Source organism: Staurois parvus, unplaced genomic scaffold, assembly GCF_062004578.1.
Source record: "Staurois parvus isolate SC_StPar_1 unplaced genomic scaffold, SC_StPar_1.0 ptg000697l, whole genome shotgun sequence".
Lineage (NCBI taxonomy): Eukaryota > Metazoa > Chordata > Amphibia > Anura > Ranidae > Staurois > Staurois parvus.
In genome coordinates, this window is record NW_028318493.1 from 3,159,211 (window position 1) to 3,172,543 (window position 13,333).

The window sequence follows — 13,333 nt, forward strand, 5'->3', positions numbered from 1 at the left end:
AATGGTCAGTCCGCCCCTGGCTGACCTCAACCTTCCTGAACACCCTTGGGATGACTTGGATCACCTACTGAGAGCTGTGAAACCTCAGTACTTGGCAGAATGAGCATAATTACCACATACACATTCTATAAAATTGAAATGCAGAATGTGAGCCAGGTCTTCTCATTCAACATCACTACCTGACCTCACAAATGGGCACAAATTCCCACAGACACCCTCCAAAACCTTAATTATAGGGGAAGAGCCCCATGGGCTGGGTGAAATGCATCAGTGGTGTGGCTCGATAGAGTCCGGCCTGAGGTTGCCTCTTCTACAGATACTGTCAGGCTTTGTAGGATGTGCGGCATCTGTGGAACCCTTGCTTTTCTTTATGCTTGTGTTTACTGAGCTTAGATGAGCTCCCTCCTAGCCAGCACTCCTTAGTGTGTGTTGCCAGATTAGGACCGAATAGAGCCTGGAGTGGCATTATTCGATGTTGGTTCACGAATTGAGGTGAGCATTAATCTCATGTTGTTCAGGCGTTGAACTAAAATGTAAATAAAATCAAGCTTCAACTCCCACTTTTGAAGGCTGCCCTCTTGTCAGCTCTGGTGTTTTTGGTCTCAGAGAATACTGAAGAGTATATCAAAGAATGAGAGCGCTACAAGTCTAGAATGAGTCCACTAAAGGTTTTATAATCCCAAGAGGAGGCCAGATGATACAACCAACATGTTAAGGGGCTCAGAGATCCCCTTTATTAGGGCTTGTATGCTGGAAATGACTGATGATTGGAGATATTACTAGACAGGTAACAGAAGAAAAGAAAAATTTGGTAAGAGAAATATGGGTTGCCTATCAGATAGAAAACCTCTACTGCCTTTACCTTATCTTGGCTTTCTAAAACTGCCTGTTCAGAATTATCTCCATTCATCAATCATTGCCAGCATAACGATGAAAGGGGATCGGTGAGCTCCCAAAACCGTTTTCTATATCTTCTTCCTTCTTGTTGAGAAAAATAAACATCTACTGGACTTCTTCTATACCTGTGCTGCCATCATCCTTTTATCCTGTGAGAAGGAGAGGCAGAGCGGAAGCTTCTCTGAGTGTGTGTCTAACCATTTTGATGTTCTTTTATAGCTGTTTTAAGTACAACTGCATGAGTTAATATACAGTTGGAAAACTCAAAGGATATACCTGGCTAGTCTCTGCGTGTAATTATTACACAATATCTTGAATTACAACATTCTTATTTATTTACACTCCCTTTCCTAGAAGGGGGCACCTTACCTGAGGTGGCTCTGGTGGAGGGACAACCGGGGCTGCATGTCTAATTTGCGGTCCTTCCACCTTAAAATAAAAATGTACATCTGTGATATCAGAACGAAGGGTTGAACATCCAAAGCTGTGATGTGCATTGTATAAGTTTTAACACTTCTTACATTTTCTCTTTGGTTGATCTTGACCCAGATGTCTGTGATACAATTCTGCCAATTTTTCATGTTTTCCCTGAAAGGAAAGAAACAGACGGATATCAGAAATGATGGCATGAATGGAGCATACTCATTTTCAAGGGATTCTCAACTTCGCATATAGATACAATATGCAGTTCTGTTGGAAACATGTCATGTATGGAGGTTTTTTTTAGAGACCCCCACCAACTGCTAGCTGAGACAGCATCTTTCACTGAACTCTCAAAGACCAATAATCAGTCAATATGCTGGCTAGGAGTGACGTTATATCTTTAGAACATCTCAGAGTGGACAGATATACAGTATACCCCTTACTCTATCACAACCCCCTGATGAAGCCACGTGACCTATGGCGTAACGCGTAGGGGTCGGGCTACGATGTCACTCGTAAGGAGAGTGAGCAAACGGCAGACGGCAAGTACATGCCTCGGTGGCTGGCACAGGCTTTCATGATACTGAGCGCTTTTTATACATTTTAAATGTAAGTGTGAATTACGTGGATTGTGGGAATAAAATATATGTTTTAAGGATAAAGCACTATGTCTCCACTTTCTTTTTGCATGCTGAGGAATGAATAAGCAGGATTAGCAGGTGATATATAAACAGCTGAAGGAGGGATCAATCCCTGCAGGATAACTGCATTAATCCATCAGGAAGGACCTTACAACTATTCTATATAGAAATAATTCTGGCAGGTTCCAAGGAGGGTGAACCACAAGTGTGTATAGCCTAATTTTAGGCATTAAAGGAGGTGAGCATACATCTTTATCAGTTGGAGGATTCACGGAAAGTCACAAACTGATGATTAATGATCACTATATCACTAATATTGGACTATATTGATTGATGGGACTATTATTTCAAATTTCAAATTGTTTTGTGTCACAATATTTTGATTATGTAACACTGTCACTTGTTATAATTGATTCTTTAGTTTAAATTTATGGTGTGTTATATCACAGGAGGGATATATTATTTTGTTATTGTGGTAATAAGGAGCGCTACATTTATAGGTATATCATTTAATTTGCACAGTTGAAGTTATGTGTTAAATGTTGGCGATCCATTGAAGTAATTTAGTAGGTTTGGCTCGCAAGTCACACATAGATATTTTTTTTAGATATACAGTATACCCCTTACTCCACCAATGAACAAGGTTGATCTGCTTGCCTTTTGTTACCCCTCCAATTTGGAGGTTATTGCTCTTTATTTTGAAGCTGGAGTAGTGCCTTATAACGCAATCCTCTGGCTAGGTAGTGAGAGGGAATGACTCATTGGTAAAGGAGTGTTGGATCAAGACACAAGAAAAATACGTATATGGGTTGGAGACAGGTTCACTTTGAGTCTCTTTTCTTCCTGCAAGCGCTGTTATTTTAAGAGATGTACTGCTGGGAAATAATCCCTCAAAGTTACACTAACGGGTTCAACCAGTTCTGAGTAGAACAATGGTATTCAGCTCGGCAAGAAGCTTGGAGACTGATATTTTGGCCTTGGCCCTTCTGTTCATGAAAAACATTTACAGTACGAGATGGCCTTTTCTGAATGTTTTATATTGTTGCTTCTTTTTTTGTTAATATATATATTAAGTTAGGAGAGCAGTTGTTTCTAGATTATCATAAATACATCAACAGCACAATACAATACAACAGAATGCTCCAGCAGTGCCGAGTATTTCAGGAGAGGAGAGTTAGATAGAGGAAGGATCAGAGTCCTCCAGCAGTGCCGAGTATTTCAGGAGAGGAGAGTTAGATAGAGGAAGGATCAGAGTCCTCCAGCAGTGCCGAGTATTTCAGGAGAGGAGAGATAGATAGAGGAAGGAGCAGAGTCCTCCTGCAGTGCAGAGTATTTCAGGAGAGGAAAGATAGATAGAGGAAGGAGCAGAGTCCTCCAGCAATGCCGAGTATTTCAGGAGAGGAGAGATAGATAGAGGAAGGAGCAGAGTCCCCCAGCAATGCCGAGTATTTCAGGAGAGGAGAGATAGATAGAGGAAGGAGCAGAGTCCCCCAGCAGTGCCGAGTATTTCAGGAGAGAAGAGATAGATAGAGAAAGGAGCAGAGTCCTCCAGCAGTGCAGAGTATTTCAGGAGAGGAGAGATAGATAGAGAAAGGAGCAGAGTCCTCCAGCAGTGCAGAGTATTTCAGGAGAGGAGAGATAGATAGAGAAAGGAGCAGAGTCCTCCAGCAGTGCAGAGTATTTCAGGAGAGAAGAGTTAGAGGAAGGAGCAGAGTCCCCCAGCAGTGCCGAGTATTTCAGGAGAGAAGAGTTAGAGGAAGGAGCAGAGTCCCCCAGCAGTGCCGAGTATTTCAGGAGAGGAGAGATAGATAGAGAAAGGAGCAGAGTCCTCCAGCAGTGCAGAGTATTTCAGGAGAGAAGAGTTAGAGGAAGGAGCAGAGTCCTCCAGCAGTGCCGAGTATTTCAGGAGAGGAGAGATAGATAGAGGAAGGAAACTCCAGTAATACACATTTAACTCACACATTGTCATCCAGTAGGTAGTAGACTCTTTTGTTTGTTTTGATGCAGAGAACATTCTCTGGACTGCTTTCGAACAAGCGTGTGATGGTGGCCATATTCTTGTCCGTTGTATCAGATCCTGACTCTATAGATTTTATGCTGCAGAACAAAAGGGATAAAAGTCATTGTATCTCCCGAGACTTTTCATACTAACATACATACTAGAACTTGTTTTCTGCTAATAGTGTTGGTGTTCAAAAGGACAGACAGGAAAATAGCATTTTCAGACAGGAGGCAGCAATGCAGCCTATATATTTGTGGTAGGATGTAGAAAACCAGTAAAGTGGAATCATATACGAGACTTAAACTGAAACTCTGGGGAAAAAAGTGACATGTAATGCGGTCATCATCTGTAGTTTCATCTACATTCTACCCTAGGAGGCCTCCTTCAAGGCTACATTCTATCCTGGGAGGCCTCTTTCAAGGATACATTCTACCCTGGTAGGCCTCCTTCAAGGCTACATTCTATCCTGGGAGGCCTCCTTCAAGGCTACATTCTATCATGGGAGGCCTCCTTCAAAGCTACAATCTATCTTGAGAGGCCTCCTTCAAGGCTATATTGTACCCAGGGAGGCCTCCCTCAAGGCTACATTCTACCCTGGGAGGCCTCTTTCAAGGATATATTCTACCCTGGTAGGCCTCCTTCAAGGCTACATTCTACCTTGAGAGGCCTCCTTCAAGGCTATATTGTACCCTGGGAGGCCTCCCTCAAGGCTAAATTCTACCCTGGGAGGCCTCTTTCAAGGATATATTCTACCCTGGTAGGCCTCCTTCAAGGCTACATTCTACCTTGAGAGGCCTCCTTCAAGGCTATATTGTACCCAGGGAGGCTTCCCTCAAGGCTACATTCTATCCTGGGAGGCCTCCTTTAAGGCTACATTCTACCTTGAGAGGCCTCCTTCAAGGCTACATTCTATCCTGGGAGGCCTCCTTCAAGGCTACATTCTACCTTGAGAGGCCTCCTTCAAGGCTATATTCTACCTGGGGAGGCCTCCCTCAAGGTTACATTCTACCCTGGGAGGTCTTCTTCTAGGCTGTATTCTGTCCTGGGAGGCCTCCTTCAAGGCTGCATTCTATCCTGGGAAGCCTCATTCAAGGCTACATTCAGCCGTGGAAGGCCTCCTTCAAGGCTACATTCTACCCTGGGAGGTCTTCTTCAAGGCTACATTCTATCCTGGGAGGCCTCCTTCAAGGCTACATCCATTTTCAGATTATCACTTTCAATTACTGATGAACCTACTCGCTAACAGCAATTTCCCCTCTGAATCCCTCTGACACCCCATCGTAGGCAAAATAGCGGAGGAAGTAGGTGTCCAGTGCAGTTTTGCAGAGCTTAAGTAAGCGTCCTTTCCATGATGTCTGTAATGAAAAAAAAAAGGGGATTATGTAATTGTGACCTGACTGAGGCTGCCTGTAACATTGTAATGACTTTCCTCTCCTATGTTATAATTAAGGCTTTAATGCAAGAATTTTAAACTCATTCAAGGAACCAAGACCCTCCAGATTCCCACCAGAAATTCTCAACCCTGATGAAGAGAGCCTGTTATCCCCAAAAAGTGTTGGCTTGTTGGTGTGACATTTCATAATGCAAACTCTTTGCATTCAGCTCTATGTAGAGCAGGCATGTCCAAAGTCCGGCCCGCGGGCCATTTACGGCCCGGGGGTCGGTTTAATACGGCCCTCCAACAGCCCACCCTGGTCTGTGTAATGTGGCCCTCCCACGGCCCTCCCTTCTATGGCAGACAGTCTTCTGCTTGAGAGCAGAGGGCAGTGCGCATGCCTGACTGCGGCGTGTTCTCCCTGGTCTGTGTAAATGCGGCTGTCGCACGGCCCTCCCTTCTGTGGCAGACAGTCTTCTGCTTGAGAGCAGTGTGCATGCGTGACTGCGCCGCGCTGGGAGCGACAGAGGGTGGTGACGTTAGGGCCGGGCTTCCAGCGTGAAGTGTGTTTCTCTTCCCCTTCCGGCTGCCGAGCAGAGACTTCAGCTCCTGCTACCTTTTTCACCCTTCACATTAGTGCAGGTAAGTTTTTTTAAAATTTATTTTCAATACATTGTGAAAACTCAGCTGTCAGTTGATCTTAATGTTATGAAATGAAAAGTATGTCGTTTGCAATTAACTTGGCATAAAATAATTTATTTGCATTTAATTGTAATGGTTCAAAGAATGTTCGGAAAAATGTTCGGCCCTCCACCATGTTCACTTCATCCAATCTGGCCCTCTTTGAAAAAAGTTTGGACACCCCTGATGTAGAGACACTTGCAAAATCTGACTGCAAGGGATTGTTTTACCTTAAAAAGGCTTCTTCATAGTAAGAGCTGTGAAAATGTGGAATAGACTTTCTCAGGAGCTACTTCTGGCCAGCTTGGTTGGTTGTTTTAAAACAATTGCTAGATGAATACCTAAAATCAGACACTATAACATTTATAGGTAATAACACCCGAGATTGTTGATCCAGGAAATATCCTATCGCCTTGGGGGATCAGGAAGGATTTTTTTTCCCCATTGGAGCAAACTTGCACCATGCTTTATAACATCATGCCTCTGCCTTTGGGAGTCATGCTTGTAACTGTCAGTTTTGCAATGCCTCATGGGACTTGTAGTTCTACAAGAGCTGGAGGGCCACAGTTGCCCACCCCTGCTTTATAGGGTTTTTTTTTGCCTTCCTCTGGATCAACTGTAGGTATAAAGCCCTGTGTATATATAGGACTTCTATTCATATATAATTTTTTTTTTTTATGTTGAACTAGATTGGAATTTTTTCAAGCTGATGTAACTAACTATATAACAATTAAGTAAAAAAAAGAAATTGTAATTAAAAGTAGCTTTTAGCCCTGGTTCACACTGCTGTGACTTCTCATGCAACTTGCTGTGACTTGCAACACAGAAAGCCGCATGACAAGTAAAAACACATCCATTTCAATGGGATCCATCCTAATTGCTGCAACTCAAGTCGCAACAACAACAAAAAAAGTTCCTGCACTACTTTGCTGCACCTTCCTTGCGACATGAGTGCCATAAACTGCAATTTTAAACTCACAAAAGTCACAAGGAAGTTGTTTCTTATCTTTGTGACTTTGGCTGCGACCTCAGAGGGTTTTGTAAGTTCAATAATATATGTCACACTCACTCTGTAGTATGATTGGCCAAAGTCAAAGTTGCATGAAAGTTGCATTGAAGTTGCATCAAGTCGCAGTGCAAAGTCGCACTGGAAGTCACATGAGTTTGAGGTCGCAGCAGGGTGAACTGAGCCTAAATGGAGCTTAGCCAATATCACCAATATAATACCAAAATACATTACCTTATTATTGAAGATGTATGAAGATGTAGGTGGAGACTTGATGAGGCATCCTTGTTTAATGATTGTGCAATCTGGAAATAAAAATAAAATTCATAATGTTAATTCTTAACCATCAACTGTATATTTTTCACAACATGCCTGAAGATATGAAAAGAATGGTAAATCCATCACAAAGCTATGTTTTGTATCATGTTTCGCTGTATGTAGTTTTTATTTTTGAGAATGTCTTTTCTGTGAATTTGATGCAAAGTTTCTTACCTGGAGATCCTGCCAGCAATAGCACTTCCTGTTGTGGGCTGACAACGACATGCCACTGCTGTGCAATTGGTGACAGCATTGTCAGTCTATATACCTTAATGTGCTGCGCTTCACTTAAAAGTATACATCCAATTGCTATTAATAATATTGCATACCACCATAAATAAACAATTAAATGGGATATGAAAATATGAATGAATATGAATAAAAGTGAATAAAAATAAAAATAAAATAAATAAATAATAATAATAATAAAAAAAAAAAATATATATATATATATATATATATTAAATGAGTGTCAATTTCCAATGGCAGCTCACAAGCCTTCACTTTTCAGCATTGTCAGCCTATATACCCTAATGTGCTGCACTTCACTTAAAAGTATACATCCAATTGCTATTACTTTTATTGCATACCACCAGAAATAAACAATTAAATGTAATATGAAAAGATGAATGAAGATGAATAAAAATGAATAAAAATAAAATAAAAATATATATATTAAACCAGTGCCAATTTCCAATAGCAGCTCACAAACCTTCACTTTTCAGCATTGTCAGCCTACCTTGTGCACTTTGAACAAGAGGAGGAGCAGAGAAAACAGGGCCACATAGCCTTTTTACACAATGCAGAGGATTAACCCCTTAGGTTCCACAGTGAGTATAACAAGCATGCTTTACTGCATCTACAGACTGATTTTACTGTTGTGGGTTTAGTAACACTTTAATAATGAAAATAATGCTTTGGGGCCACTAGATGGAGCTGACCATCATAGGAAATAAATGTTTTAGGCAAAGGAAGAGGATTATTCATGGCCATAATGCAGTATTTTCAACATTTTCACTATTGCATATGAAGAATGACATTCAACTTGGAGAAAATAGCATAATAACATTCGATTTTGCCCTCACTCTCAAAGTTTTGCAAGATAATTGCTATATATCTTGCCGCCTTTCATTCTGTTTTAAAACACAACTCCAGATAAAGTGGAGAAGGGTTACAACCTCTGTCATTTTCCTGTCATTTCCCATTTGTGGACCACTTATAATTAGTCCAGCCTGTGCTGTCTGATGCGAAAACCACAGAATTCATATGAAATGACTTACCAATTTCTGTGCTGGAACGTTTTGGCGGCATTGTGAACCAACGTCTACCTGTGACGAGAACCGCATGGTTAGCAACATTGGATCAGCCGGTGTATTTCCATGGATTGCATACAAAAAAGAATATACATATATATCTATATATATATAGATATATACTGTATGTATGTATTTCCATGGATTGCATACAAAGAAGAATATACATATATATACATATTACTACAATTTTTATTAACTCTATTAGGATTAATAAAGAAAGTCATGAGCCCATCAAAGTGCTAGCATTAAGGGCTGAGACACACAGATGCATTTGTGTCAGACTTTAGCATTATTCGGCACCCAGAAGTCACAACTGTTGCTGTACAGCCAAGACCGGCAGCCTATACAAATCCATGGTCATGATCATGCACAATAAAGGGCTACATTGCCAATCTTACATGAGCCAATCTTGGTAATAATGGACATGCAGTTATTGTCTCCCACCCATTGCTATTTGCTGATTAGCTTTCCAAACACACTGAATTTTTAATCAATAATATTGTTGAATAATTCCTAAATCAGTTTGTTAGATTATTCTTTGTCTTGGCCACTTACTACATCTATGATTGATTTAAGACTTAAAAAAGAAAAAATGCACCCCCCTTTCACCCCCCCCCCCTCCTCGGTCCTCCTCTGTCTACCCCTAACTCCCCATGCAGCTCTGGAAAGTCATTACCTCTGCTGATCAATCTCATTGCGATATGTTACTACCTCTTGTTAATAATTTTTATTTACTTGACATAAGTTGTGCTGCATTGTTTTCTTGACTCTTTCTTTCCCCCTCTATATAAGGACATTGACACTGTACATATTTTCCCCTGTATTTTGCTGTGAATATAATGTCCAATGCCTACTGTTATTGTATCTCTCCCCATGTTATAATGCCAATAAATGTTTGAACAAGAAAAAAAGAAAAATGCCCCCAAGTTTTTTATTTTCCTCCTATGTTGGCAAAGGCCACTCCAACAATAAAAGATTGAGAACAGCTTTGATATTTTCTGTTTGTCTTCAGAGGCACCCAATGTCAGTCAATATGCGTCTGTGCAGAAAAACAAATGATTGGCAATGTTACAAAACAGCGTAATGGAAGTGACTGCCTGAGTCCTTATCTGGGGAAGAATGCCAATAGTGACGAACCTATCAAAGTTCATATCAAGGTGATCCACTGCTCAAAAAATAAGGTCCCCTGATTGCCTAGACTCTGAGGTTCCTGAGTATAAATAATACATCAAGTTCATATCTGTTTATCTTTTATATTTCAATGGTTTTTATTATTTTTTTAAACAGAATAAAACAGAGGCAATAAAACACGCCCACGCAGGGGCTATCAATTGCACAGATAAAATAATGCAAAATAAAAAAAACCCCAAAAAAAACCAGTGCTCTAACGCCAACAGGGCAAAAGGTACGCCCACGCAGGGGCTATCGATGGCACATAAGTTACAAAACATTAATGTAACTGACCATAATAACTAAAGGCAGCTGTCCATTCACACCAAAAACAAACAGAGAGAAAAAGAAAGAAAGGAAGGAAGAAAAAAAAAAAGCAAAGAGCAGGGGTCCAAGAGCGCCAATATTGAACGCCATTACATCCCCAGACTAGCAGGGGGGAGTGTGGGAAAGGCATATTGCAACCATGGCTCCCATATTTTAAAAAATTTACATTGGGAGTCATTGCAGATACTCGACATCTGTTCGTTGAGCATCATAGTGGTCATACGATCCCGCACCCCCTGAAGAGGCACAAACGGACTCTTCCAGGCCTTCCAGGCCAGGCAATTTTTCTAGTGGCCGATAAAAACAAATAGGAAGCCCATATCTGTTTATCTTTTAACACACCTATTTATTTAACATGACCCACCACTGGACATGATCATAATACAATTCTATTACTCTCTATACATGGACCACTACACCCCCAACATGACTGACCACTGGACAAGATCATAATACAATTCTATTACTCTCTATACATAGAACACTACACCTCCAACATGACCGACCACTGGACATGACCATAATACGATTCTATTACAGTCTATACATAGAACACTACACCCCCAACATGACTGACCACTGGACAAGATCATAATACAATTCTATTACTCTCTATACATAGAACACTACACCCCCAACATGACTGACCACTGGACATGACCATAATACAATTCTATTACTCTTTATACATAGAACACTACACCTCCAACATGACCGACCACTGGACATGATCATAATACAATTCTATTACTCTCTATACATAGAACACTACACCTCCAACATGACCCACCACTGGACATGATCATAATACAATTCTATTACATTCTATACATAGAACACTACACCTCCAACATGACCGACTACTGGACATGACCATAATACAATCCTATTACAGTCTATACATAGAACACTACACCTCCAACATGACCCACCACTGGACATGACCATAATACAATCCTATTACTCTCTATACATAGAAAGCTACACCTCCAACATGACCCACCACTGGACATGATCATAATACAATTCTATTACACTCTATACATAGAACACTACACCCCCAACATGACCCACCACTGGACATGATCATAATACAATTCTATTACTCTCAATACATAGAACACTACACCCCCAACATGACCCACCACTGGACATGACCATAATACATTTCTATTACTCTCTATACACAGAACACTACACCCCCAACATGACCCACCACTGGACATGACCATAATACATTTCTATTACTCTCTATACATAGAACACTACACCCCCAACATGACCCACCACTGGACATGATCATAATACAATTCTATTACTCTCTATACATAGAACACTACACCTCCAACATGACCGACTACTGGACATGACCATAATACAATCCTATTACAGTCTATACATAGAACACTACACCCCCAACATGACCCACCACTGGACATGATCATAATACAATTCTATTACTCTCAATACATAGAACACTACACCCCCAACATGACCCACCACTGGACATGACCATAATACATTTCTATTACTCTCTATACACAGAACACTACACCCCCAACATGACCCACCACTGGACATGACCATAATACATTTCTATTACTCTCTATACACAGAACACTACACCCCCAACATGACCCACCACTGGACATGACCATAATACATTTCTATTACTCTCTATACACAGAACACTACACCCCCAACATGACCCACCACTGGACATGACCATAATACAATTCTATTACTCTCTATACATAGAACACTACACCTCCAACATGACCGACCACTGGACATGATCATAATACAATTCTATTACTCTCTATACATAGAACACTACACCCCCAACATGACCCACCACTGGACATGATCATAATACAATTCTATTACTCTCTATACACAGAACACTACATCCCCAACATGACCGACCACTGGACATGATCATAATACAATTCTATTACTCTCTATACATAGAACACTACACCCCCAACATGACCCACCACTGGACATGACCATAATTAAATAACATCCTACCATTCCATGACATGATTAATATTCCTTAACCTCGGTGCTCACCGTTTGTTGTTGAACTTGGTGAGGATCACTTAGCAGCACTAAACAAGGAATACATATCAGACATATAATAGGACAAGCTCTAACACAAAGGTGTGGCAAATGTTAACCCTTTTTTTGGTGTAGTCATAGTCATAGACATAACTGGTTAGGTGTTGTGTCCACATATTTTAGTGATATTTGTTGCATGGGGACGTCCCTTAAAAAGTTCAGTCGAACACATTAAAGTTGCCGAAGGTATCAATTATTCTTCTCTATGGGCTTGCACGGCGTGTGGCTATCAGGACACTCTTTCTGCAGCTACAAGAATTTGTCCTGTTTGTGGATGCAGTGTTTTTACAAATTTGGCTCTTTGGCTGCAAATAAACCTTTGATCCCTTGTGACAACTGATATATTTACAATACAAGGGGAGGAATATTTTGTAACAATGCTAATTTATAAATACACCACCCGAGGATCACCCTAAAATCGTATGAGTCATATAAAATGAATGAGCATTGCTTACTATGTTTCCTTCAATTAGATCATTGAAATAATAAATATCAATCTTCATTGAACTGTGTGGAATATTGGCCATCTGCCGCCGAACAACATTCATTTCCATCTGGTGATAGGGAGGGTTCTTGTGTTGATGCCCCAGGTAACAAATCTTATCAGCTGGTGAGTTATCTACCCATGCTTGACAATGTGAAACTACCCAGGAATTACTCGAAAAAAAAGAAAGCTCAACTTGCTTTGGAGATGTGATACAACAGCTAAATATTGTATGGAAGTTGTTTTGTAGAATGACCTTCCCTTTTCTATAATCGCTGAAAAATTCAAATTTCTCTCCAGCATTAAAAAAAACTAATAATCTGAATAAAACAGAATTCTTATCCCTTGCTGTTGTAATTTGCTCTCTACTCATAGCAAATCACATGCCTTGGATATGGTGTCTCTAGCTCAGATGTAGGTCCTAGCCACACACAGGGTGAATCTAATATGTGGATGACCCCCTCCAGGCGCGGACTGACAACTCATGGGGCCCCCGGGCAATAGGGGATCATGGGGCCTCTGTGTCCTTGCCCAAACACAAAAAAGCCTATGAAAAAGGTACCAGGGGCATC

At 40.8% G+C, this 13,333-nt stretch overlaps 1 protein-coding gene across 5 annotated transcripts in view; it reads right to left on the minus strand.

The window, feature by feature from the left end:
• Window positions 1-13,333, minus strand: part of PLEKHS1 (pleckstrin homology domain containing S1) — a 35,782-nt gene that overhangs the window by 19,792 nt on the left and 2,657 nt on the right. The window contains exons 1-7 of one of the 5 annotated variants that reach the window (XM_089653061.1): window positions 12,230-12,335; window positions 8,624-8,671; window positions 7,260-7,330; window positions 5,200-5,318; window positions 3,921-4,058; window positions 1,419-1,485; window positions 1,267-1,326 (exon numbers count right to left, since the gene is read on the minus strand). In XM_089653061.1, coding sequence (XP_089509187.1) covers window positions 1,267-1,326; window positions 1,419-1,485; window positions 3,921-4,058; window positions 5,200-5,318; window positions 7,260-7,330; window positions 8,624-8,654 — 486 coding nt within the window. In that variant the 5' untranslated portion in view covers window positions 8,655-8,671; window positions 12,230-12,335. Of the gene's footprint in view, window positions 1-1,266; window positions 1,327-1,418; window positions 1,486-3,920; window positions 4,059-5,199; window positions 5,319-7,259; window positions 7,331-8,623; window positions 8,672-12,187; window positions 12,336-13,333 lie in introns of those variants that run through there. The other 4 variants (XM_089653059.1, XM_089653063.1, XM_089653062.1 and 1 more) reach the window with 4 other exon arrangements.